Source organism: Halichoerus grypus, chromosome 7 (genome assembly GCF_964656455.1).
Source record: "Halichoerus grypus chromosome 7, mHalGry1.hap1.1, whole genome shotgun sequence".
In the NCBI taxonomy this organism is placed as follows: Eukaryota; Metazoa; Chordata; class Mammalia; order Carnivora; family Phocidae; genus Halichoerus; species Halichoerus grypus.
In genome coordinates, this window is record NC_135718.1 from 78,015,221 (window position 1) to 78,039,494 (window position 24,274).

General features: G+C 46.3%; 1 protein-coding gene across 2 annotated transcripts in view; it reads right to left on the reverse strand.

Moving 5' to 3' along the window:
- The window catches only part of PAPSS2 (3'-phosphoadenosine 5'-phosphosulfate synthase 2), a 66,915-nt gene that overhangs the window by 15,578 nt on the left and 27,063 nt on the right, over positions 1-24,274 (reverse strand). For both annotated transcript variants that reach the window (XM_036123419.2, XM_078077797.1), the window contains exons 2-7: positions 10,620-10,737; positions 7,153-7,388; positions 6,305-6,443; positions 5,636-5,754; positions 5,401-5,514; positions 3,810-3,921 (exon numbers count right to left, since the gene is read on the reverse strand). In XM_036123419.2, the coding sequence (XP_035979312.1) occupies positions 3,810-3,921; positions 5,401-5,514; positions 5,636-5,754; positions 6,305-6,443; positions 7,153-7,388; positions 10,620-10,737 (838 nt within the window). The remainder of the gene's footprint in view (positions 1-3,809; positions 3,922-5,400; positions 5,515-5,635; positions 5,755-6,304; positions 6,444-7,152; positions 7,389-10,619; positions 10,738-24,274) is intronic.

The following is a 24,274-nucleotide window of genomic DNA, read 5'->3' on the forward strand; positions in this document are numbered from 1 at the left end:
TGAGCAGACTGAGTTTTTTTGTTTGTTTCTTTGCTTTGTTTTGCTTTTTAATTTAAGGGGAAATGTGAAATTTTGAGAAAATTAAAACCAACCAAGTATTTTTGGGAGACGTGGTCCAAATTAAAAAATATATATATTGCCTGCGGAATGCAGGTGATCAAGAGATGTGCAATTGTTTGATGGCAGATGACGGTGGCTACACGTCTGTGGCTCCAGAAATTTCAGATTTTCAGTCAGTGGTGACTCATGACTTTCATGAACTGATTAAAATTAAATGGTATCCATATGAATGAGATCTTGTTCGACCTTCTGAGATACACATATATCACTTTTTGGAATTTAACGGTGTCTACACAGCCCAAAAGCCATCAAGGGGAGCTCTCCCCGGAGACTCATGGTGTGGTAAGAACAGTGTTAAGTGGCTTCCTCCTGACATGCTCAGGGCTGCTCTCCAGGTGGGAGGGAGGCCAAGCCCACCCCTTACACAGCAGCAGCTCCATTTTCATCTGCTATATATACTGCGTCAGAGTTCACGGACATACAAATGATCTGGCTTAAAAAAAAAAAAAAAAAAAAAGGCTAAGGGGCGCCTGGGGGGGCTCAGTCGGTTGAGCGTCTAACTCTTGGTTTTGGCTCAGGTCATGATCTCAGGGTCATGGGATCCACTCCTGTGTGGGGCTCCATGCTCAGCGGGGAATCGGCTTAAGCCTCTCCCGCCCTCTCCTTCTGCCCCTCCCCCCTGCGCTCTCTCTCTCAATAAATAAATAAAATATTAAAAAAAAAAAAAAAAGGCTTGACAACCACTGATATGGGGAAAAGAACCACTGTACTAGGGTTCAGGAAACGGGCTGTACTATCTGTCCCCGAAAGCTCATATCTGTCTTCATTACCACTCTATCTCCAGCTGCTAGAACAAACGTTGGCAAATGAGGACTCTCGATAAATATTTGTTGGCTGACGGATGAACATCTTATCTGCGCTACTTCCAGACTGATGTAACTATGGGGGAGCCACAGAGTCCCTTCAAGACCTTGACGTCTTTTCATTGTATGGGGGGAGGGTGTTAATATAGGGAACATTTACTACTGGACCAGTTGTTCCTTAAACTTTCCTCATCCCCATGGGGTAGGGCCTGGTATTAGCAGCCCCATTTTACATATGAGGGAACTGAGGCCCGCAGAGTTAAGTAATGTGCCCCAGGTTCATAGCAGATCACTAGCCCATGAACCCAGTTCGGCTCCACAGCTCACACTGTGCCCCACTATGGTATTTTACCTCTACTTAGAGGTGGGCAGCACATTATATCCCTGGTATCTGTTTCTATCACTGGATTTACATAGGAGTCGAGGAAGCTTCTAGAAGGTGGGGGGGACCTCTGAATCCTCACTACAATGGGGGCTGCAGAGTCGTGTCCAGTGGACTGTGGTGGACTCTGGGGTAGACCAGCAGAAAATCCCCAGAGGGGAAAAGGAGCCTTGTAGGGGTCCCAGAGACAGGCCCTGTAGGCTGGAGGGTTCCAGAAGCAGCATGACGTGTGGTCCTAACCCCCGCTGGTGGAGCCACCCCAGCAAACGCAGAAGAAGAAAGGCCCGGGTTCAGCTCACAGGGTTGTTTCGTCCAGTTCCCTGATGCTGTGGGATTCAAGCAACTGCTGGAGAGTCCTCAGCTGAGGTTCGCGCAGAGCAGGGGGACGTCTGCCTTCCCACTTGAGAGAGAGTCTGTGAGCTGCCACAGGCCTACGGGGCCCAAGGACAGTGTGGCTGGAGTGAACAGGCAGGGGCTGCACCTCCGTGGGTGCAGAGCGCCACGTGCATCCACACGGCAAGAGGCCCATGGCCGTGGGCCTGAATCGGGGGCACGGGAAACACCCCCTTGAGAACTCCCACAAGCGCCTGGGTGTGGGTTTCCGGAAGAACTGGGATGTCTGCATGAGCAGGCAGGAATGGGGAGCTAGCGGGAGTCCAGTATTAATGGGGGAGTGACCCCCCTCAGCTCCATGCCGCTGGGCTTCGGGGGCAGACACGTGGGGGGCCTGGGCAGGGAGGCCTGTACCAAGGGCTTTGTCTGCCCCATGGTAGCGAGGACCAAATAAGAACAAGAAAATCGATGTGTTTTACAAACTGCAGAACACCATAAAATGAAATCGAAAGGGTGTGAGAGGAAGGGGGCGAGATATGCCTAAACGATCCAGATAGATTATTACAGCATTCGCTGTCCTGCATCTTTATGGATCACAGACTCCTTTAAGAATCTATCAAAAGCTAAGAACTCTCAACCCAGCAAAACGCCCCTTCTCCCCTCCGTAAACCACAAAGGATTTCTGCCTGCTCTAGGATGGTTTTTGTCCCCCCACCCTGAAGTCCTAGACCCCAGGTGAAGCACCCCTGACTTCTTCCACAAGCACACCCAGCGCCCCTGGCACTTTCCTTTATGGAGCGAGTCCTCGTCACAGGTGACAGCGCTGTGTCTCTAACAGAGCCCTCACTTCCCATGTGGTTCGCTCATCTTTTAGCCACAGCTCTGGCTGGGATGCTCAGGGTCAACCTCTTGCCCGCGGTTGGCCGCGGCGTCCAGTGACATTTACTTAACAGCCTGTGTCCCGTCCGTGTCAGAATTAAGACATCAAAGGAAGGGTCAGCCTTCCTTGTACAGATGCGCTGACCTTCTAACTTCTATCGGAACGGCCGCCAGGAGAGCAGCCTGGGAGGGAAAGCACTGGGCCAGAAGGCAGGAGATTCTGGTCTCTGGTCTTGGACCAGTGGTATGAACTCGGGCGAAGCACTGAGACTGGGATCAGCTCCCTCGTCTCTAAAGGGGGGTGACCATAGTTGCCTGGTCAAAGCGAATCACGCCTGAGAAAATGCTCTGCAGATGGGCAAGTGCTGTACAGATATGGTTATTATTGCTAAGGCAAGCCATACGGGAACCAATTATATTTTGGAATGTTATTTGATCCCCCCAGACAGAGTCACAAGCCCAGGCCACGAACATCTTTTCCCAAGAAAGACTATCTGCCTTGATCTTTCTTCCTAAAAGGTCTGAAGCCCTGCTCAGTGTCACAGACTCGGTGTGTCGTCACCCCCACCCCTGCCCCGACCCGGGTCTCCCCACTAGCAGCCATTCCTCAGGGGCCTGAAACAGACAAGTTCCATTTGACAAGCTCAGGCCCTCCTGGGAAGGAAATGATCACAGAAGGGGCCGGAAGTTTTCTGAATAACACATGCTTCTGATCTGGACCAGATCAGCTCTCTCAAGTCATTCGGCCTATGCCCAGAGGGCGTACTTAGCGCTGCCCCAGGAGGGTTCGGAGGATGCAGCCAGCCTCCTGTAGCCCATGGAAGGGCGTGAAGAGAGGCACTTCAGCATCCAGTGGCCCGGCAGCCCGGGGGTGAGAGGGCCCTGCGAGTCAGCACCGTGCGCTAAGTTTACCCCCGCTGCCCCATGATGGTCCCAGCAGCCGGCAACAGGGCCCCCAATCGCCCTCTACTCTGAGTATCCAGGCAAGTAGAGCGAAACAGACTTAATCTTCTCTTGGTTTTTGCATGTAAGTAAAACCTTCGATTTTCAGTTCCTTACTTTCAAATAGTCAATAATCCTTTGAGGATAACACCCCCCCCCCAAAAAATCCTAAAAATGGAATTTATACATAATAGAATTAGACACACCATAAATCATCTAAATATCTCCAGAGCAAGAGGTATGAACCAAGAATTAATACCAAGAATGAACACTTCTTGTTCCTGTGAAGATTTCGGAGCACAATTTTTTTCTTTAACAATGAAGAGTAAGAAACAAATAAAAGCGCATACCGTCCAGCAGGGTATCAAAGTGTATGGCCTGCAAGTATTCCTTCTCTCGCATGAAACCTTTGAGGGGAGTGGCCCAGCCTTCGCTCAAAACTTGGACCCACTGAAGATCCAGCTGCAAAACACAAAAGCAGGTGAACATTTCCATAAGCTCTGTTTCCCAGCCATCTGGCCCCAGGGCAGGCCTTTCTCATTGGCTGGCAGAGGAATGAAGGCAGAACCTTTCATGTGTTAAGTGTTCCATTTTGATGCCAACCACGCAGGATTAAGAGGCCAGATAAGCTTGAGCTAGAACTTTCCTACGGGAGAGTGGTGATCTAAAAATTGAGGTGCAGAGAGCCTCATGATGGGCAACTGTATTAACATCTGCTGTTCATGCTTTCCTTTTTTTTCCCCCTACAAAAATTCTGGTCGGGCTACATATTTTCACCAAATGTACTAGGTAGTTGACTGAAATTGGCAAATCATTGACTCGAAAAGTCCAAAATTCTTAGCATGATACTGAAAGCCCTTCAAGCTCTGGCCCTTTGGGCTGATGTAGAGATTTCCTACCTCCTCCCAGGCCTCTCCTCCTCCCCACCTGAAATTCCTATTCATCCTTTAAACCCCGAAGCATGGGTCACGGCTCTGCTGACCTTTCCTGCCATCCCTACGACCAAAACAATGCTTAGATTATTTGAAGATTTTTTGTTCCTTGCAGCCCATTTTGTTATTGGAACTATCATTCCACACTGTAATTATAATTATGTACTTCTCATGCTCCTGGAGCATTGGAGTACTCAGAATTTCTTCTGTAGGGTCAGGGGCTTCTGCTTATATATTGGCCATGCCTTCTTCAAAGAGGTATGAATGAGCTACAACAGGTTCCCAACTTACTCTTCCTCTTATAAAAATGTCCAAGGTTTTAAGGGATAAGAAAAAGTTACCAATGAAGATCTGATCAGCTGGTAAGGACCAATAACACTGACCCATACAAAGCCAAAGGCATCTGCCGTGCACTTGGTGGGACTCTGCAGCCTACACGTTCCAGGCAGTAAAATACGTGTGACCAAAGGGTCTACACCTTCCCCCGAGGCTGCACTCTGCCTCCTTAGGAAAGAATGGGATTTGCAGAGTAGGAAAAGATTCCTATCACTTTAGATCAGGGTGGCTCTTTGTTTTCTCCAAATTCCTTCTAGATTGTCCAAAAAAAAAAAACCGCTTGCATTCTTTTTTTTTTTTTTTTTTAACTTGCATTCTGAACTAACTTTTCTCAGCAGCCACCAACAAATGGATACCGCCCCATGCCTGCACTCTGGCGTAAGCGAAGATACAACGACGACTATTTGATGCTGTCCTCTGCAGAACAGAAGTTCTCTGCGCAGCCTGCCTCTGCCCCTGGCACTGACCGGCTACCTTGCGGCAGCTCTTGGTGAGAGATCTCCTTGGCAAGAGGTTTTTTTTAAAAAAAAAAAAAAAAGGCAAAAATGAAGTGTTTTTCTTTATGGACATTGCATTTCCCTTATCCATACCTTATTATCCAGAGTGATTGTAAACAGATCATAATGATGTCGGTGAAGCCTAATTCTCCTGGGGCCAGCCCACACCATCTTACCTTGGTAATTTCTAACGAAGGGAGAGCTTCGGCCTCAGCCCGGACTTGGTCAAGTTTGTTTTCTGGCACGAAGAGCTCATGGATGCCTTTCATGATCGTGTGGGGTACAATGTTCTGAAAGGAAGCAGAATTGGTAACAATTTGAAATGAAAACTGTAAAAAGAATGCTTTAGTAAATAAATGACCTATCGTGACTTTATGCAGTTAAAAAAAAAAAGCGCCCTGGTCCACCCACCTGCTCTTGTAGGAGCTCCACCACCTGCTGGACACAGTCACTCACTGAGGACAAGTTGGTTTTCAGCACCCGCTCGGGGGTTTCGGGTTTCTCATAATCAGAATCAATACCCGTGAACCCTGCAAGTCAGGAGGGTGAAAATCACATCGGCACCAACGGAACAGGCTTGCTAAACAGTACGGTTTAACCCGTGTTGGAATAATGCATTACACTGAGAATTCAGGTTAGACCAGAAAAGGTCATCAGCTGTCCCTGACCTCTAGGCATAGGTAAGTATATATCTGTATATATTTACGTAGCTGTATTTTCAATATAGAAAGCCCCCAAATTATCAACAAAATGTGGCTAGGACCAAGCCCTCTGCAGCTGATTAGAATCCAAAAGGAAGACGAAAAGAAGAAAAAACTCTGGAACCCTCCCCTTAAACACACACTCGTGGATACACACCCATTTCAGGGACCTGAACTTGACCGCTTACGGCTGAGGTGATAGTTCTTGCAAAACACCAGCCCCCGTGTTAATGGGCCCGTGGACGTACTGAATATACCGTGGTTCAATAAAAAGTTGTGTGTGCTAGATGCAATTGTGGAAAACAGTTCTTGAGACTTCAGACAGGTTTCTGGGGATGGAGCACGAAGGCTCGAGAGCACAGGTTGCCGGCGCTCCTACCTTTGATCTCCCCAGCTCGGGCTCGCTTGTAGAGGCCTTTCACGTCTCTACTTTCACAGATGTTTAGAGGGGCATCCACAAAGATTTCAAAGAATGGCAGTCCTGCCGATTCATGGATTTTGCGGGCATTCTCACGATCCTGGGGGGGGGGAACACATTCGACAAGGTGAACGAGAGGTTTCGCAATGGAATTCTTCATCGTGAACCGGTGTGTGCCCTGGTGCTTGATAGCTTTGGGTTAACACGGCATGCGGGCTCTGCAGAGGTGGCAGGGAATCGGTCCTCTAGAGTAAAGTCCAGAAACATTCCCCTGGTGAGCACAGCTCTTTCAAGGGCTTTCAGAGAAAGCCACAGAGAAGAAATCTCTGCTGAAGGACAGGGCTGGCCACATGGGAGCATTTCATTCATAGGGAGTGTTCAAAGCACGTGGCATCCTATTTGTAGCTCCCAGAAATTTCCTGGTTTAGAACAAGAAGAGTGTCCCTCTTCCTCAGCAATTCCAACATTAAGCACACATGACCTGAGGCTTTGGCAGTGAACTGCCGTTTCCTTTAGCAAACTAAGCTTTCCGACTCTGGAGATGTGAGATTACAGGACTTTCGACTTTTTCTTGTTTAACTTTTTCTTCCTTTCAACTCCGGCCAGAAGGTGAGTGTGGAAGGGTCTATGTCAGCTGGTGCCTGGGCATCTGGAAATGAAGGAGCTCTCTAGACAGGACCGATATTAAGTAGAGGAAATGAGGGAGCAAGGGAAGAAAAGGCGGGGGAAATTGAACCTACAACAGCCCTGGGTGCCCAGCCCTCACCGACTCCTTTTCCAGCCTTGTGTGTGCTGCCGCATCCTTTTACCTTGGTGAAAGGAGAAATGAAGCTGGTGATGCAGACCAGACCAGCATCGGCAAACAGCCTGGCCACCTCGGCAATCCGGCGAATATTTTCTTCTCTGTCCCCGGGGGAGAATCCAAGGTTTTTGTTAAGGCCGTGACGTACATTGTCCCCATCGAGGGAGTAGCACGGGATGGCGTGAGAGACCAGGTACTCTTCCAGAGCAAAACTGATGGTGGTTTTTCCAGCACCGGAGAGACCTGTTCATTATAATCATTTGACCTCAAATCAAAACCACTACAGTCTAGGAAAAGCATAGTTTACTGCAGGTCAAAGTACTTGCATTTCTTCCAAACCTCGAAATAACCATCTGTCCCCTATTAGAATTACAGCATTTCAAAGCAAGTGGGGTTCATAAGTAGGGAGAGACCTGGGGGTTGTACATGGTTCTTGGTGGGTTCTATTTTGCCTGCAGCGTGTTTTAAAGATGAGAACATTGTGCATACAAATCCAGATTCTAGCTTCTCTTGGAAAAAAAATCAGAAGATCTGGCGACCGTGTTCTCATGTCCCCTCCTGCCAGCAATCAGCTGGAGTGGAGAGGACAGTCAGTCCTGGAGACTGGGAGGCCCACCTCTCCTATGGAGGCTGCTAAACAAACCATTTGACAATAGATCCCTTTGGCTTCAAGATTTTTCCAAAATGATTCTCAAAACATGAAGACAGTCATCCCAAGCTAGGCTATAGATGTGTTTAGAGCTGCCCTACACTCTTCGGGGTCTGGAGCCTTTCCATGAGAACAGAGTTACCATGTGCCTTTTACCATGGTTTCAAAGCGCATTGGCGGGGGACACGCTGTATGATTTCTATCTGAGGGAAATCATGAGGAGAAAGGGAGTGCTCCAAAAATCTAGTTGTCCTAAAGACCTCTGGACCTGAAAAACGGAGCACTGTGCCAAGCCTCTATCGGGGAGTACCCAGGCACGGGAGAGGAAAAGTTAGGGCGAAGAAAAGAAGGTCAAGAGCTTAACATGTAGAAGACGGCAGGAGGAAGGAGGGAAAAGACAAAAAAGGTAAGAGAAAAGCAGGGACGAAGGACAGAAGGGAATAAAGACTTGGAAAGAGGGGCTCCCAGCCAGCTCAGTCAGTGGCACATGCGACTCTTGATCTGGGGGTCATGAGTTCAAGCCCCACGTTGAGTGCAGAGATTACTAAAAAACAAATAAACTTTAAAAAAATGACTTGGAAAGAAAGGTGATGTACGAAAGGCAAACAGTTTCCACAGCGTTAGTTATGTTTTCAAGTCACACCCTTGGCCCTCACAGAGAATCACGAGAAGCAATGGCTCCATGAGGGATGTGCCGCCATCTTTGTAAATCATTGTTGAAGACACTATTACATTATTTGTGTGGCTCAGTTTCATTTGAACAGGGACCTAGGTGATAAATTCCTCTTAGAATTGTGTCCAGTGTGAGATAGAAGAAACAGAATTCCTGAATCTCTGGCATGTTCTCTCACATTGGAAAATGAGGGAAATAATAGAGATTTCTTTCAGTTTTGCCTCAGGTCTCAAAACGAAGAGCTAAAGCACAATAACTGGATTAAACTAGATTGTTGGCATATTTATTTTAATGCACTGAGGTCGCACGAATTACACGTCCCGAGAGCTTTATTTCCTAAGGGCCAGGTGCTGTGCTGTCTACACATGCTTTATTTTATTTAGTCCTACCCGCATTCCCAGGGGCGGGTTCTATCCTTATCTCATTTCACAAATAAGAAAAGTGAGGCTTAGCCAGCTTCGTTGGCCTGTCCAAAATCACACAGTTAATGTAAGTGCAGCTGGGGGCTCACAACCAAGTCTCTGGATGTGAAGTATTTGTTTCTCTTGGTCTGCCTGCACAATAGCCTATCTCTGTAACATAAGAATACAGAATAAATTGGGAAAAGATTTTTTTTTTTTTATGAGTAAGATAGGGGAAGTCCATCCCTTAGGGTCTTTTTCCTTTTCTACCAGTTACCTTTTGTTTTGAAGGCTGTCCCACATTATAGAAAGTGGACTCTGTGTTTGTCCCAATACAGAAATTGGACAAACCCATGAGCGCAAACACGTAACAAGAGGGCAGCTTCTGGAAGTCAGCTGTTTTATCTACTGCCACACAGCATGTCTCTTAGACGGAGTCGGGGGAATATCCCGACAGGATTCATGACAAGTGAACGCTGCCTTTTGGAAGATAGCAAGCTCCTCGCCCACCGTCTGTCCCCAGCCCACCAGCTACATAAAGGTGTTCCACCACGGATGAATGAAATCAGGAGACCAAAGGCAAGTGCCTCAGGCACCAGGAAAAACTCTGAAGAAGGAGGAGGAGGCTGATGGAGACAGGAACAGGAATGACTGAAGAGCAAGGGAAAGGGTAAGGCAGGTGCCTGCCTGCCACACTCTTCAGCATTCCCTTCAGGTTGGATTAATCAGCATTTGGGTTTTTTAGTTTTTGGTTTTTTTTTAAGATCTATTTATTTGAGAGAGAGAGAAAGAGAGCAAGCAGGGGTTAGAAGGAGAGGGAAAGAGACAAGCAGACTCCGCACTGAGCATGGAGCCTGATCTCACGACTGCAAGGTCATGACCTGAGCCGAATCAAGAGTCAATCACTTAACCCACTGAGCCACCCGGGCGCCCCAATAAACCAGAATTTATGAGCAGGCAGTACCACACAGTTGATCTCAGAACCTGGGTAAACATCTTTGCGTCAGTTTGAAATACCGTGTCTATGGTATTTCCTTCTGAGTCCGGGCTACGCCGGACTTCTATTCCCAGGGATCAACTTCCTCTACCTTGTGCTCAGAGCCTAAGGGAACAGCCCCAGACTAATTCCTGTCCCATCACTAAGTCTTAGCTGTGACATTCTGAGGCTATAAAAACACAGGAAAAGGGAGAGATTCGTTTGGTCACCTCCGTGGGAGTGAATTATTTCTATTTACAAGGGGCAATCCTCAGCTAAGTGGAAATCACTGGTTTTCCTTCCTGTGCGGATCCTTATGTTTTCAGTTTTCTGGGTTTTTTTTATATTAAGTGAAACAGTTCTCTAGGATGTTAAAACATCAGAAAACAATAAAGAATTCTCTAAACACCCAAAACCTTGGAGACAGCCAAATGCTCGCTATCGAGTTAGGAAGGCTCCATCATGAGTACCAGTAAATGCATTTAGGCATGAGCATGAGAATGACGGGATCCCCTCAACCTGAAAGGGGGCGGGGGAGGCCATCGTCAACTTGCCAAAGAGGAGAGAGGCAAGAACGAGAGAAGCCCCATGCCTCCATCTTGGGCCTTCTTCCCACTCATGGCAGCAGTAGGGGTGACGGCCAGGCTTTGTACCACTGCTCTCTGCCTCGTCCCAGTGTTAAAGTAAACACATCATGTGTTACACTAAGTTCCTTAACATTGTATGTCACACATCAATTTTCAATTAAAACAAAAAAAGTATCAACATGGCATACCTGTCAGCCACACGGTACATCCTCGGAATCCACCCCTTGTGCCAACCACCTGCCCTCTCTTGTTCCTGGTCACGTGGTGGGCCTGATAGACGACGTTGGTGGATTTCTGCTGGCTCTCCTACAAAACAAGACCAAGCCCAATACTGTGTGAATGAAATAACACAATAGGTATACCTAGAAGAATAATACAATATGTATACATATAATAATACAATAACTATACGTATAATACAATATGTATACTATATATACATATAATATATATGATAATACAGTATGTATACAATAAGTATATATACACATACATATACAGAAATAATAAAATAACAGAGGACAGTAATAGTCATCCCTAACCGAAACCCCTCTTTTATGATTGGCACACAGAGTGACATTTATTAATTCTACTAAATCAGAAAAAGACACTGCCTTTAGAATACCCATCATGACCCTCTGAAAGTATAATCTGAATGAGACAATTATTGACACGATGTAAAAGTTTGGGTTCTGTGACATTTAAAAATGTGCACCTTTAGGTAATGGTTAAGGAAATGCATGTTCTCTACCAGATCCTATGGAAGTCAACGGGAAACAACCCAGTTCATCCAGCCCCCGGGGAAGTCCTGGGGAGGGGCTGGTTGAGCCCCACTCTGTACGGAGCCGGGGAGAGGCACTGATCACAGAGCAAAGCACTGAGTCAGGGGCACCATCTTGGTCCCACACAGACATGTCTTTCAAGCACAGTCCCTGAGCGAGGTACGGCGCATGAGGCTACTTCTTCTCAAGCTCTACACTCTGTTTCCACTTTCCCAAGGGTCAGTGTGAACTTTTAATCTTTCAGAAAGCCCTGCAGAAATAGAAATGGGCCAGTTATTAGTCTTGGAGGCTAATGCGAATCTCAAATATCTTTATTTTGGCTGCAATAAAATCAGCCAGTAAGAGCAGAGATTATCTGATCCCGACCCTAAACTCTGGATGCTATGAGTCTGATGAATAAAAATGGTAACACAAGCCAATAAGTAGAGTTGCTGGTGGACATTTCTAAAATAGCATGTGATCCCAGGGCAGGGGGGGTGGGGGTGTGGAGAACCCATCATGATGGTTAAATAAAAATGTTGGGAACAACTCCTATATGTCTTTGGTGTGGTAACTGAATTTCTGTTGACAGATGGAATCCAAGTCTCTGAACTGTAAAAATCTATGGAGCCTTTTAAACTACACACATGTAAATCCACCAGAGCTTAAAAAAAAAAAAAAAAAAAAGCATCAATATTCTTTGAGCAAGACCCAGAGAAAACTCTGAGCCACATGTGGACCATTTTATATTCTGGAGCAAATTAAATCACTTCTTTATGGCACCTCATTTGGGGGGAAAAAAAAAAAACCCACCAAAAAGGGGAATACAGCTAGGACTGTTTGGGGGCTTACAGGAGATAATGTGTGGGAACATACTCTGTAAAAGGCCAAGTTCTCTTCCCAAACGGATGCTGACGGTGACTAGTGAGTGTGTATACCCACAACAGGAGAGGCCGAGAGGTGAAGGAGCCCCTTGCTGGCCGTTGGGGGCTCAGAAGGTGGCGCCCACCAAGGGGGCTGGGCCCGCCAGGGGGGCCCGGAACCCAGCAGAGGCACAGCCCAGGCAGGAGACGGGCATTGCCAGGGTCCGACGGAGCCAAAAGGAAGGTGCTGAGGGCACAGGTGGGATCAGCTGGGCGAAGTTACATAAATCTTCTGAGGCTGGATGCACTGATCATCCTCCAGGCAAATGCGCTGATCATGCTTCCGTCAGAACCCAAGAAGCACTAGAAGCTTCATAAATGAGGTCAAATTAGATGAGCTCAGGAGATATTCTAGCAGTATTCCCCCGGGCTGAACAAATCCCCTGAAGGGATCCCGAGTCCTTTGTGCCACTTCAAGTGTCATTTATAGCTCAAGGACAACAGTCACATTGCCTTTTTCTCTGTTTCCTTGTAATCACTGCTTTTTATTCAAGGAAATTATGGCTGGATATCAGGCCCCAAAGTCAGTGCATCTGTTCATTCATGGGTTCTCTCAGCAAATGTTCATGTAAATGAGCCCCTACTACCTGCCAGGGACCATCCTAGGCACTGGGAATCTAGTACTAAACCAAGAAGGATCCCCAGCATCACTTTGGGGGGAAATACAGGCAAAAAGATCAAGTAACTGGGGTCCCACGCCCTGTGCAGAGGGTCTCTTACACATACTTGTATACCATATGAAGATATATGTAAAGAACACCCGCAACTCAACAATAAAATGAGTAAAAATCTGAACAGTCACTTCACCAAGGAAGATACACAAATGGCCAGAAAGCACATGATGGGCTCAGTGTCGTTAGTCATAAGAGAATGCAAAGTAAAACCCACATGAGACGCCTTTGCTAAATCTAATGGCAACGAGGACATGCTCTCATGTTGACAGTGGAGGTATAAAGTGGGACAACCATCCCGGAGAGAAACCTGGCAGGTTCTTATAAAGCTAATCATTTACCTTCCCCGTGACTCAGCAACTGCATACATAGGCATTTACTCAAGAGAAAATATGTATCCACAAAAAGATGCGTACAACTTTATCTGGACAAAAACCGCAAATAGCCAAGTAACCATCCACAGGAAAATAGATCACACACACACGTACACACACACACACACACACACACACACACACACACACACACACACACACACACCCCAACCACGTCGGAACAGCAGGTGTCCTGAAAGGGTTTGAGGTACACAGGTGTTGGAACTCACCAGATGTATACTTAAGATGGGCATTTCGTTACATGTAAATTTTACCACACACCAAAAAAGAGCCATTAAAAAAAAAAAAAGTAAGCAAACAAGAGAATATATACCAAGACTCATATGGTGGAATTCTCTTGTTCAACCCTGCTGCCTTTTCCAAAAAAGGGCTCGGGTTCCAATCACAGCATACCTGACTTAAGGGGTGGCTGCTCACCTGGGCAACTGAACACCCACCAGAGCTTCATTTGTCCACAAAGATTGTTTTTTTCCTCTCTTTTGGCTGTCTTTCCCTCCCTCCAGGCAGAGATCCAGAATAAACTCTAAACTTTGTTAATCTGTGGAAACTTGTTAGGATCTTGTAAACTGCGTCCCCAACCAAGGGCTTGGTTTTCAAAAACTGTTCAGAATCCACGGGAAAGAACCACCACTATAGTGGTTAAGAGTTCACCTCTGAACTTTTTGGATTTTTATTAGCTGAATCTTCATCATGGGTGTTTGTACAGGATTTCTATCATTCCAGCAATGTTTAGACAAACAAAATCTTTTCAGATGGCCAGGTACTGGGCTTTTTTGTTCAGCAGAAAGTATTTTGCTTCTTTTTTTTTTTTACGATTTTATTTATTTGACACAGGGGGTGGGAGCGGAGGGAGAGAGCGAGCACAAGCAGGGGGAATGGCAGGCAGGGGAGAAGCAGGCTCCCCTCAGAGCAGGGAGCCCGATGCAGGACTGAATCCCAGGACCCTGAGATCATGACCTGAGCCAAAGGTAGACGCTTAACCGACTGAGCCACCCAGGCACCCCAGTATTTTGCTTCTTATTTATCTTATATTTACCTTTGATTTTCTCCAAAGGCAAACAAAATAGAAGCAGGTATTTTGAATGATATTTGAACTGCAAAGAGGCGGGGCAGCCAAAAACTTTGCTTTGCTTTGCTGAAACCTTTACTGCCTTCTAAAGAGCATATGGTGTTCTAAGCATTGGAATGAGAGTGGCTGTCAGAAAAAGAATTCTATGGAAAACAAAACACATGTTAAAGAAAAAAAAATGTTTGCTTCCCTGTGTATAAACGGAACACACATCCTCAGCACCGCACCTCACACTGTCACTTGGTGGAAACCACAGAGTTGGTGGCATCTTCTATTCTGGGTGTCTAAATAAAATATGGCAAACATCCCTACCTTTTTCCAGGTTACTGACCCAGAAAAACTCCCTCCAGCATGCATAAGAGTAGCATGAGTATGGGTTTTGAGTCAAGCAAACCTGGATTTGAAACCTGCCTCGTGGCCTCCTGGGCAAGTCAGTAACATCCCTGAGCCTCCAGTCCTGCTCTGTAAAACGGGGCCAAGTATAGTTTCCTCATACGGTGGCCAAAAGGACGAAATAAAATGGTCTTCTACATAAAGTATCAAAGGTGAACCTTACGGGCCCTGGTGGCATTTAATCTAGCCCGGGGAAATCCTGGTCGTTTGTCTAAATCACCCAGATCGAGAAGCGTCCTAGGGACTTGGGTCTGCTCTCAGGCAGGTCTGGGCAGGTGGGGCTCAGGAGCAGATGAGGCAACGGGCAGCACAGTACTGTGCCTGGGGTGAAGAGTTACACACACATGATGTCCTTGCCACTGCTGCTCCAGTGATTCTTCTCTTTGACCCCAAAGTCCAGCCAGGAAATACACCGTTTCGAGGTGTACTCACCAGTTAACCGGCCTGCAGCCTCCTCCCTGTACCCCAGACTCTCCGCTCCCATGCTAGCCGTCTTGGTCATAAGCCCTCAGTTACCAGCACAGGATGGCCTTTGGTCCAGGTCAGCCTCCCATGCTACTGGGGGGGGAGGGGGGGGAACCTTGTCACACAGCCCCCCCCCCCCCGGGGTTGCAGGGCTACCCCTGCCAGGCCCACCCCCCCAGTCCCATTGGCGCTGCAGGAGGGGAGGGGGGTGCCCAAGGAGCTTCTGGAACTCCAGGTAGGGTGGGCTAGGTGATGGCAGAAAGCCTCAGCCTTGACTTTGCGTGACTGGGAGAAAGGGAAAAGACGTGGGATGGTATCACGGCCAGGCGGGGCCTCCCGGAGCCCAGTCCAAGCCATGTGTCACAGGGAGCCTGTTGTGAAAGGCACGGCTCCTGCGGAACCAGGAAGCAGGAAACCATGCACAAGGTTAGGGGTTTCCCTGTGCTCCAAGGCTTTTTTGACTTTTGCATAAAAGCAAGTGGATTCGAATTCGTCTACACCCTCCTGCCTCCCACGCAGCACAAACACAAACTGCAACTCCACTCTGTCCCTTTGAACTCAACCCTCACTGCTGAGCTGTTGGTGTCCCTGGTCTGTCGGGGACCGCTCCATGAGTCTGTTCAAGATGCCTTTTCTAGTACCGCAGGCTACCAGGAGCGGCATTTCTCATGCATGATCTCAGGCACGGCTCAAAACCTGGGAGCTAAGCAGGCTGGGCATTGAGACCCACTTACAGATCTGGAAACTGCGGGCCAAAGTCCCAAACCTGGAAGATGCAAGACCCAGAGCCAGGCTTCCTGACCCAGTCCAGGTCTTCCTTCTGCCTACACTGAGCTCCTGGCTTCCAGCCCCAGCTGTGTGACTTCTGTAGGACAGGACTAGAGATAATGCCTATTCAGGCTTTCAATCCTACATAATAATGTAGTAGTTAAAAAATCATTCTCACTTCACTTGCATTACTTAAAATGAGGAGCTTCAAATGTGTTACAATTATCAATGTGGATTTATATTTCTTTCCTTTCAGATTATTTCCTTGGGACATATAACCCAAAATGAAATGCTTGAGTATTAAAAGTGGTGAACTACTTACTTCATAGATCTCACTGTGTATGGCCATTTCCCAGAAAGACAAAACCAAGTTGCCAGGCTACCCTAATACTTGTTTCTAAATAGTCCAACTGATTTGTTGTGTTTGCAATTTTATTTTTTTTTTCCCCCCTAGATTAGTTTATTTATTTCATTCAGAGGGAAAAAAATGCCTATGGAGAGAATCATGGAGCTTTTGGAAACTGATATCACAAATGGGAACCCCTGCGTGCTCCTCTGTACGTCCTGCTTGGTAAGGCAGAGTCTGAGTCAGCCAAAGCCACTGGTGGAAGCCTCCCGCAGAAGAGGGCGCTAACAGGACCAGTGAAGTCTGCAAACAGCTGAGCAGCAAGAAGGCCGCCCCAACTCAACCTCCACGCAGTCACAACCCACTGGACATGGATGCTTCAATTCCAATCCCATGGTTACTGAGAGATAGGGGAATTTTAACTGAAGACGTGTCACTAGATTCAAAACAGATATGTTTTAAAGAGGAGTTTACTGGGGCGCCTGGGTGGCTCAGTCGTTAAGCGTCTGCCTTCGGCTCAGGTCATGATCCCAGGGTCCTGCTTGTGATCCCTCTCTCGCTATGTCTCTGTCTGTCAGATAAAATAAAAAAAATCTAAAAAAAAAGAGGAGTTTACATGGAGGAAACTATGGTTCTATGACATTCTGTGGAAAGAGAGATGTTGGATGAGCCTCTGACCATGCTAAATCCAGTTCCGTGCACACAACTTTCACAATGAAATGTATTTACTTCTTATGCTAACTCTTGAGTTAGAAGGGGCAGCCCTATCAGGTAGCCGCTGTCAAAATACCAGTTGTGAAAACAGACAAGTGAGTTGACAAGTTCCTGAGAAAAGCTATTTTATTTATTTATTTATTTATTTATAAAGATTTTTATTTATTTATTTTTTATTTTTATTTTTATTTTTTTTTTAAAGATTTTTATTTATTTGACAGAGAGAGACACAGCGAGAGAGGGAACACAAGCAGGGGGAGTGGGAGAGGGAGAAGCAGGCTTCCCGCCGAGCAGGGAGCCCGATGTGGGGCTCGATCCCAGGACCCCGGGACCATGACCTGAGCCGAAGGCAGGCGCTTAACGACTGAGCCACCCAGGCGCCCCTATTTATTTATTTAACAGAGAGAGAGAGCACAAGTAGGCAGAGTGGCAGACAGAGGGAGAGGGAGAAGCAGGCTCTCTGCCGAGCAGGGAGCCCGATGCAGGGCTCGATCCCAGGACCCTGGGATCATGACCAGAGCCGAAGGCAACCGCTTAACCGACTGAGCCACCCAGGCGCCCCGAGAAGAGCAATTTAAATCACTTGTCAAAAACCATTATTGGACGGGGCGCCTGGGTGGCTCAGTCGGTGAAGCGTCTGCCTTCTGCTCAGGTCATGATCCCAGGGTCCCGGGATGGAGCCCCACCTGCTTGTCCCTCTCCCGCTGCTCCTCCCCCTGCTCTCTCTCTCTCTCTCTCAAGTAAAATTAAAAATTAAAAAAGAGGTAGCAAATGTGGAGTACTTGGGTTTTACTAAGCATTCAGTAAATATTTGTTGAGTGACTGATAGAAGTGTGATAAATAACCTGTCGGCTGATTGACTGATGTGACATCCTTAAGCAATATCTCGTTCCTCGTGGGCACACAGCTTTCGCAGCCCTCGAGAAAATGGTATGTTCATAACTTCAGTCCTGGGCACCTTTATGTCATGTGCTGAAGTCTTCCTAAAGTGACACCCGCCGTGCCCTGCGTCTTCTCAGGATGTGACTCCAGAGCATAGGCAAAGCAGCCCGCACATTAAAATAAACAGAGTTCCCACTTACAAGTGCATTTGTAAAACATCCTTTGAAATTTGCATCAAAGAACTATGTGAAACAATCTGTGATTATGGTTTCTGGTGAGTTTCCCATATCTTCGGAGACTCAATTAAGCTGAGGGGACCCAATGTGTTCCAGTTGGTGCTGAAATCCTAGCCATCACCGAAATCTGGTAAAATATTAAACCGGACATCAATTCAATCCATTGCTTGAATAAGTGAAACAGGCCACATACTTTCTGAGCATATCCTCTCGTGGATTATTCCGCTGTTTTTCCAAGACAGCCAACTAAAATATATATATTATTGTGAGCTAAAAGAGTCCTTCAGCTTGAAATTGCCTGAAATCACCATTCTGAAAAGTTCATCAGAAAGAAAGCTTGCACATGGAAAGCTTGCTTACTCTCTGCACAAGCACAGTTGAATTAAAAATCCGTCTGTTATACTGCCTATAGTCTGTACACGGTGAGGTGGGCTCCTAAGGATAAGGAAGGTCACTAAAGGGGCGCCTGGCTGGCTCAGTCGGTGAAGCGTCTGCCTTTGGCTCAGGTCATGATCTCAGGGTCCTGGGATCAAGTCCCGCATCGGGCTCCCTGCTCAGCAGGGAGTCCGCTTCTCCCTCTCCCTCTGCCCCTCCTCCAGCTTGTTCTCTCTCTCTCTCACTTGCTCACTCCCTGTCTCTCAAATAAATAAATAAAATCTTAAAAAAAAAAAAAGGTCACTAAACCCATCATGCTCTGAGATAAACAGAATCATCAAACTTTGGTGTGGTCATTCCTGCCCAGCTCAAGTCCTCCTTTTATGTATACTACTTTGATGATTTTTGATGATTCAATTAAGAGAACTCGGGGATGGGAACTGACATCAGGAGACCCCATCTCCCCATCAACCATCAAGAGTGTACCCAGAGTGGGACGCATGGGTGGCTCACTCAGTTGAGCGTCTGACTCTTAATCTCAGTTAGGGTCTTGATCTCTGGGCAGTGAGTTCAAGCCCTGCCTTTGGCTCCACGCTGGGCATGGAGCCTACTTAAAAAAATTTTTTTTTCTTAAAAAAAAAAAAGAGTGCACCCAGAGAGAAACTATTTCTGTGAAGAAGAACAAAGCAGAGGGCATTTGGGAGAGAGCCAGATTAATGCCTTTCTCAAGACTCACTGTCGTTATTATTAGGAGTACAGGACTCCAACCCATTGCAACATGACTTTGATGCCCAGCAGTCAATTCAAACAGATTAAATAAATCACTGCATGAGAAGTGTTTAAAACCATGCCCTTAGATGCCAGAGTTCTTCAGTGCTCCCTAGATAGCCTCTGCCTTTCCCTCGTATACCCTGAGCGGCTCTCAGCAATTCCCAGGGCTTTGTCTACCATCAATATGCTGTGGGCTGCCAAATCTCTATCTTCAGATATCCAAATGCCCCGGACATATGGTTCCCTGGAGCCTCTGAAACTCAGCATGATCACGACAGAATCCATCTCCCTGTCATCACCCCCTGTGCCTCTGCTCACATCCCTCAACACTTGGAATGACCTCCATCTGCTAAGCTACGAGTCATCCTACTGAGCCTTCCCTCTTAAAAAAAAAAAAGTCAATTTACCACTAAGTCAGTTTGGGCTGAGAACTACCTCTCAAGCCATCCCACTATTGTTAGTGAGCTAATCGCTCGTGAGAACGTCCCTGACAGCCTTCAGACTGAACCCCCTGCCTCTCTCCCCACCGGGTCGGCCTCTCCTTTGCCATCAGAGTCTAATTCTCTTGCTTAGAATCAGGGATATCAGGCCACAGACCTCACCCTTAGTAAGGGGTCATGACCACCTTTCTCAGCACTACCTACTGCCCTTCTTGGCCTTGAACCCTGCGCATGAGTCCAGAACCAGCCTTTTCCATGCTTCTAGGCTTTCCCCCACATTGTCCTTGCTTGGAATGTCCTTTTCTCTACGTGTCTGCTTACTCACTCCTGAAGGCCTGGCTTAGACACTGCTATGGGCCTCTGGCTAATCTTCCCAACCACGGATGGACTTGGCTTCTTCTGCCCCACAGTATCCTGTTTCTACTGATAGCTCGTTTCCCAAACTTAATCGTAAAACTCTCAAGGAGTATTTGTTCAAAATACAGATTCCCAAGACCAACCCCAAGATATTCTGATTCTGCAGGTCTAGGGTAAGACCCAAGAAACTGTGGTTGGTTGGCTGGTTGGTTTTCAAAGCGCCTCAGAGGATTTTAATGCATAGGCAAATCTAGGCAATGCTAACCTATGTTAGAGAATTCATATTAATTATGGTTATTTGCTGACACGTCTGTCTGCCTCACCAGATTAGGAGCTCTGTAGAGTCCGCTCTACCCACATTTGTCCAGGAATCCATGTGTCTGGAATATTGTAGGGGTTTCAGATTTACTGAATATTAACTATTTTCACTCAAACTAATTTGTCATGCCCGTGACAGTTTGTAAAATATGGCTTGTTATTCGAATGTCTATTATGGGCAAAGGTAGAGAGCCAGGGACTGGAATACTCTCGGAAGAATAGAGCAGCCAAGGTGGGAGGATGGGTGAGAAGAATGGTAAAAAGTCTTTTCCAAAATCTTGGCACCGTTACAGACTGGGGGCGTAGCCATACCTATTGGTACTGGCAGATGAATTCAACAATATTAATTAAAAATCACCACACAGTCTCCGCACTCAGCGGCAAGTCTGCTTGAGGATTCTCTCTCTCTGCTTCTCCCCAAGCTATCTCTCAAATAAATAAAAAAATACTAAAAAAAAAAAAAAATCCCCATACAGGGATGCCTGGGGGGCTCATTCGGTTAGGTATCTGCCTTCCGCTCAGGTCATGATCCCAGGGTCCTGGGATCGAGCCCCGCATCGGGCTCCCTGCTCAGCGGGGAGTCTGCTTCTCCCTCTCCCGCTCCCCTTGCTTGTGTTCCCTCTCTCTCTGACAAATAAATAAATAAAATCTAAAAAAAAAAAAAAATCACCATACAGATAAATAGACTTTCTGGCCCCCCACCCCACTTCCCTAGACTGGAGGTATGTTCCCTTGAAGAAGATGAAGAGCAAGGGCAGTGACTGGTCATGCGCCCTGGTTCTGGCAGCTCCATGCCTTTGAGCCAATGACTTGACCTCTCAATCCCTCATTTGTAAAATGACTCCTATTTAATAGTCACTGCCTTACTGAGCTGTCAGGAGGATTAAATGAGAAAATGTACATGAAACAGCGCAGGGCCTGACCAACTGTTGAGCCCTCACTAAATGTTAGCTACAGTAAGAAAAATAGTTGTTATTAACGATAATTAAAAGTGTTCTTATTACTAAAAAATAATTATAATAACAATTAAGTGACTGATAACAGGTAAAATTATCAAGACAGCCCTAGGGCTTTCCTCTGCTCAGTCTTCCCCCGCCACGAAACATGGAGTATAGAGAGAAATCTAACGATTTCCCTCAAAATTCAGGGGCATTCTCCTCTGGTTTCCAGCTATAAAGACCCCTCCTGCTCTGCATTTCTGACTCAGCACAGAGCAGACGGCACAGGGCCCCCTCACCCGTGCGCAAAATGCATCACTGTGCCTATGAACTAAAGCACATGTAAAAATATCTGCAGTGGTCAGTCCCTGACGTGTCACAGAAACTAAGAGTTTCAGAATATGGCATTCCTCATCGTGTCCACTTCACAGATGGCAAAACTAAGGTTCCACGATGTTCGGTGTGTTACCCAAGGTCACACAGATTCCTAAATCCAACTCTTCTTGTTCTGAATTGAGCAATCTTTGAGGCTCTTAAAGCTCAATTTAGTCACAAGACCATAGGGGGCAAATGAGTTGTTGGAAATTACCATGGCTTCCTTACAAAGCTGTGTTTGGGGCTGGCTGACAAAAGGTAAGCGTGCATACATGCCGCCTAAAAGAAGCCATTTTTTTCAGAGGATACAGTCTGGGCTCTGGAAAAGACAGGTTTTGTTTATTTCATAACATTTACTCCTGACCCCCCACTCCTATTTCCTTAGATCTGGTTCCTGGGAATGACTTGGGCATTTCTACCCCAGATCCATTCCTGGGCACATGGACCAATCTCCTCTCCTTCTCCAGGGCATCAGCCAGAGTACCAGCTGGTCAATCTAAAACTTCTTAGAAACCATCTTTGCTCGCCGGGTTTGATGCTCACCCAGCAGGGCTGACACAGCTCTGTGGCTGGCCCCCCGCCGTGACATGCGCACTTTTTCCTTTCATCCCGCACACCCCATACCTCCATATTCTACCCACGCATTGGTCTGGACCCCTGAGTTTCCCCCTGAAGTCCAAGCAGTCTCATTCTTCTGGGCCCATGCACATTCTTCTTTTTTTAATACTGAATTGTTAAATAAGTAATATCCACGTGACTCACAAACTTTCTATTGCAAGAAAGGTTCCCAGAAGAGGCTTGCTTCTACCCTCCCACCTTCCACCTCTGAAGACAGGTAACCCCTTCTACCAGTTCCTTGTGTATCCTGACAGTTTCTTTACGCAAATAGAAATAAAACTTAAACCATGGAGATATGTGTTGAATCCTCCCTTCCACACTATTTACACATCTTGCTTTTTCAGATCTATCTTGGTGAAACTTTTTTTTTTTTTTTTTAAGGTTTTATATATTTATTTGACAGAGAGACACAGCGAGAGAGGGAACACAAGCAGGGGGAGTGGGAGAGGGAGAAGCAGGCTTCCTGCAGAGCAGGGAGCCCGATGTGGGGCTCGATCCCAGGACCCTGGGATCATGACCTGAGCCAAAGGCAGACGCTTAACGACTGAGCCACCCAGGCACCCCTTGGTGAATCTTTCCACATCAATACAGAGAGTTTTCTTATTCATTGTACCCCAGCGTAGTGTTCCACAGTACGGATATACCATAATATATTTACCTAGTTCCCTTTTGATAGATATTTCCAATTTTTTACTACTGCAAACAATGCAGCAATGAATTGCCATATACTTAATTTTCCACATGTGAAAATATGTCAGTGGGATGAATTCTTAGAAGGGGGATTGCCAGGTCAATCAGTGTAGTCATTTGTAATTTTCATACATATAATTAAATTGCTCTCCACAGAAGATGCGTATTTCTGGAGATTACACCACACTGTATGTTCCCCATCGACACGCGAGTCCCAGGTCCTGGAACCTGTACAGACCATGTTATCAGGACTTTTGGATTTCTTCTAATCTAATGAATAAAAAATGGTATTTCAATATGATTGTACTTCGAATTTCTATTATTCTGAGTGATGCTGCATACCTTTTATTATGTTTAGGATTGTTTGTATTTCCTTATTTATTTTTAAACTTTCATTTATACCCTTCCCCCATTTTCCTACTGCATTCTTAGTCTTTTCCTAATTGTTTTACAGGAGCTCTTCCCGTTGGTTCTTTGTTCCTTGACTTTATGATTGGTGTTACTTATGATCTTTCCTATGATGTCGCTCACCATAGAGTTAGTGTTTTTAATGTGGTTAAATTCATCAATCTTCTCTTTTAATTGCGACTCTAATGTTTCTGGTTATATTACAGCTTGGACACGATTGATGGGGTTGAATGTCAGCACTACTTCAAGCAAGAAAAGAAAAGTAAGAAAAATACGGGGTTGTTTTGATCTTACAAAAAAGTCTGAATAAAAAAGAGTGGTTGGGTTTTTGTTTCTTAGAAATTTCTATGATTCTTAAGGATTTTCCTCTGAAGAAGAGAGACAATATATAAACTCAATGGTAAATAGTACTTTTAAAGTTCTTACAAATCGTGAGATTTGATGAATTTATGAATATATTAAATGCACTTGTCTGTTTTATTACATTTTGAAAAATAATAAAACAAACTGTAATGACAGTGAGAAGTTCCACATACCTAATTCTTTTTTTTTTTTTTTTTTTAATGAGAGAGCAAGCACATGAGAGGGGGGAGGGTCAGAGGGAGAAGCAGACTCCCCGCCGAGCAGGGAGCCCGATGCGGGACTCGATCCAGGGACTCCAGGATCATGACCTGAGCCGAAGGCAGTCGCCTAACCAACTGAGCCACCCAGGCGCCCACCTAATTCTTTTTTTTGAGAGAGAGAGAGAGAGAGAAAGTAGGAGCATGCACAAGCGGGGGTAGGAGCACAGAGAGAGAGAGAATCAAGCAGGCTCCATGCTTAGTGCAGAGCCCAACACGGGGCTTAGTCTCACAACTGTGAGATCATGACCTGAGCCGAAATCAAGAGTCTAATGCTTAACACACTGTGCCACCCAGGGGCCCACCACAT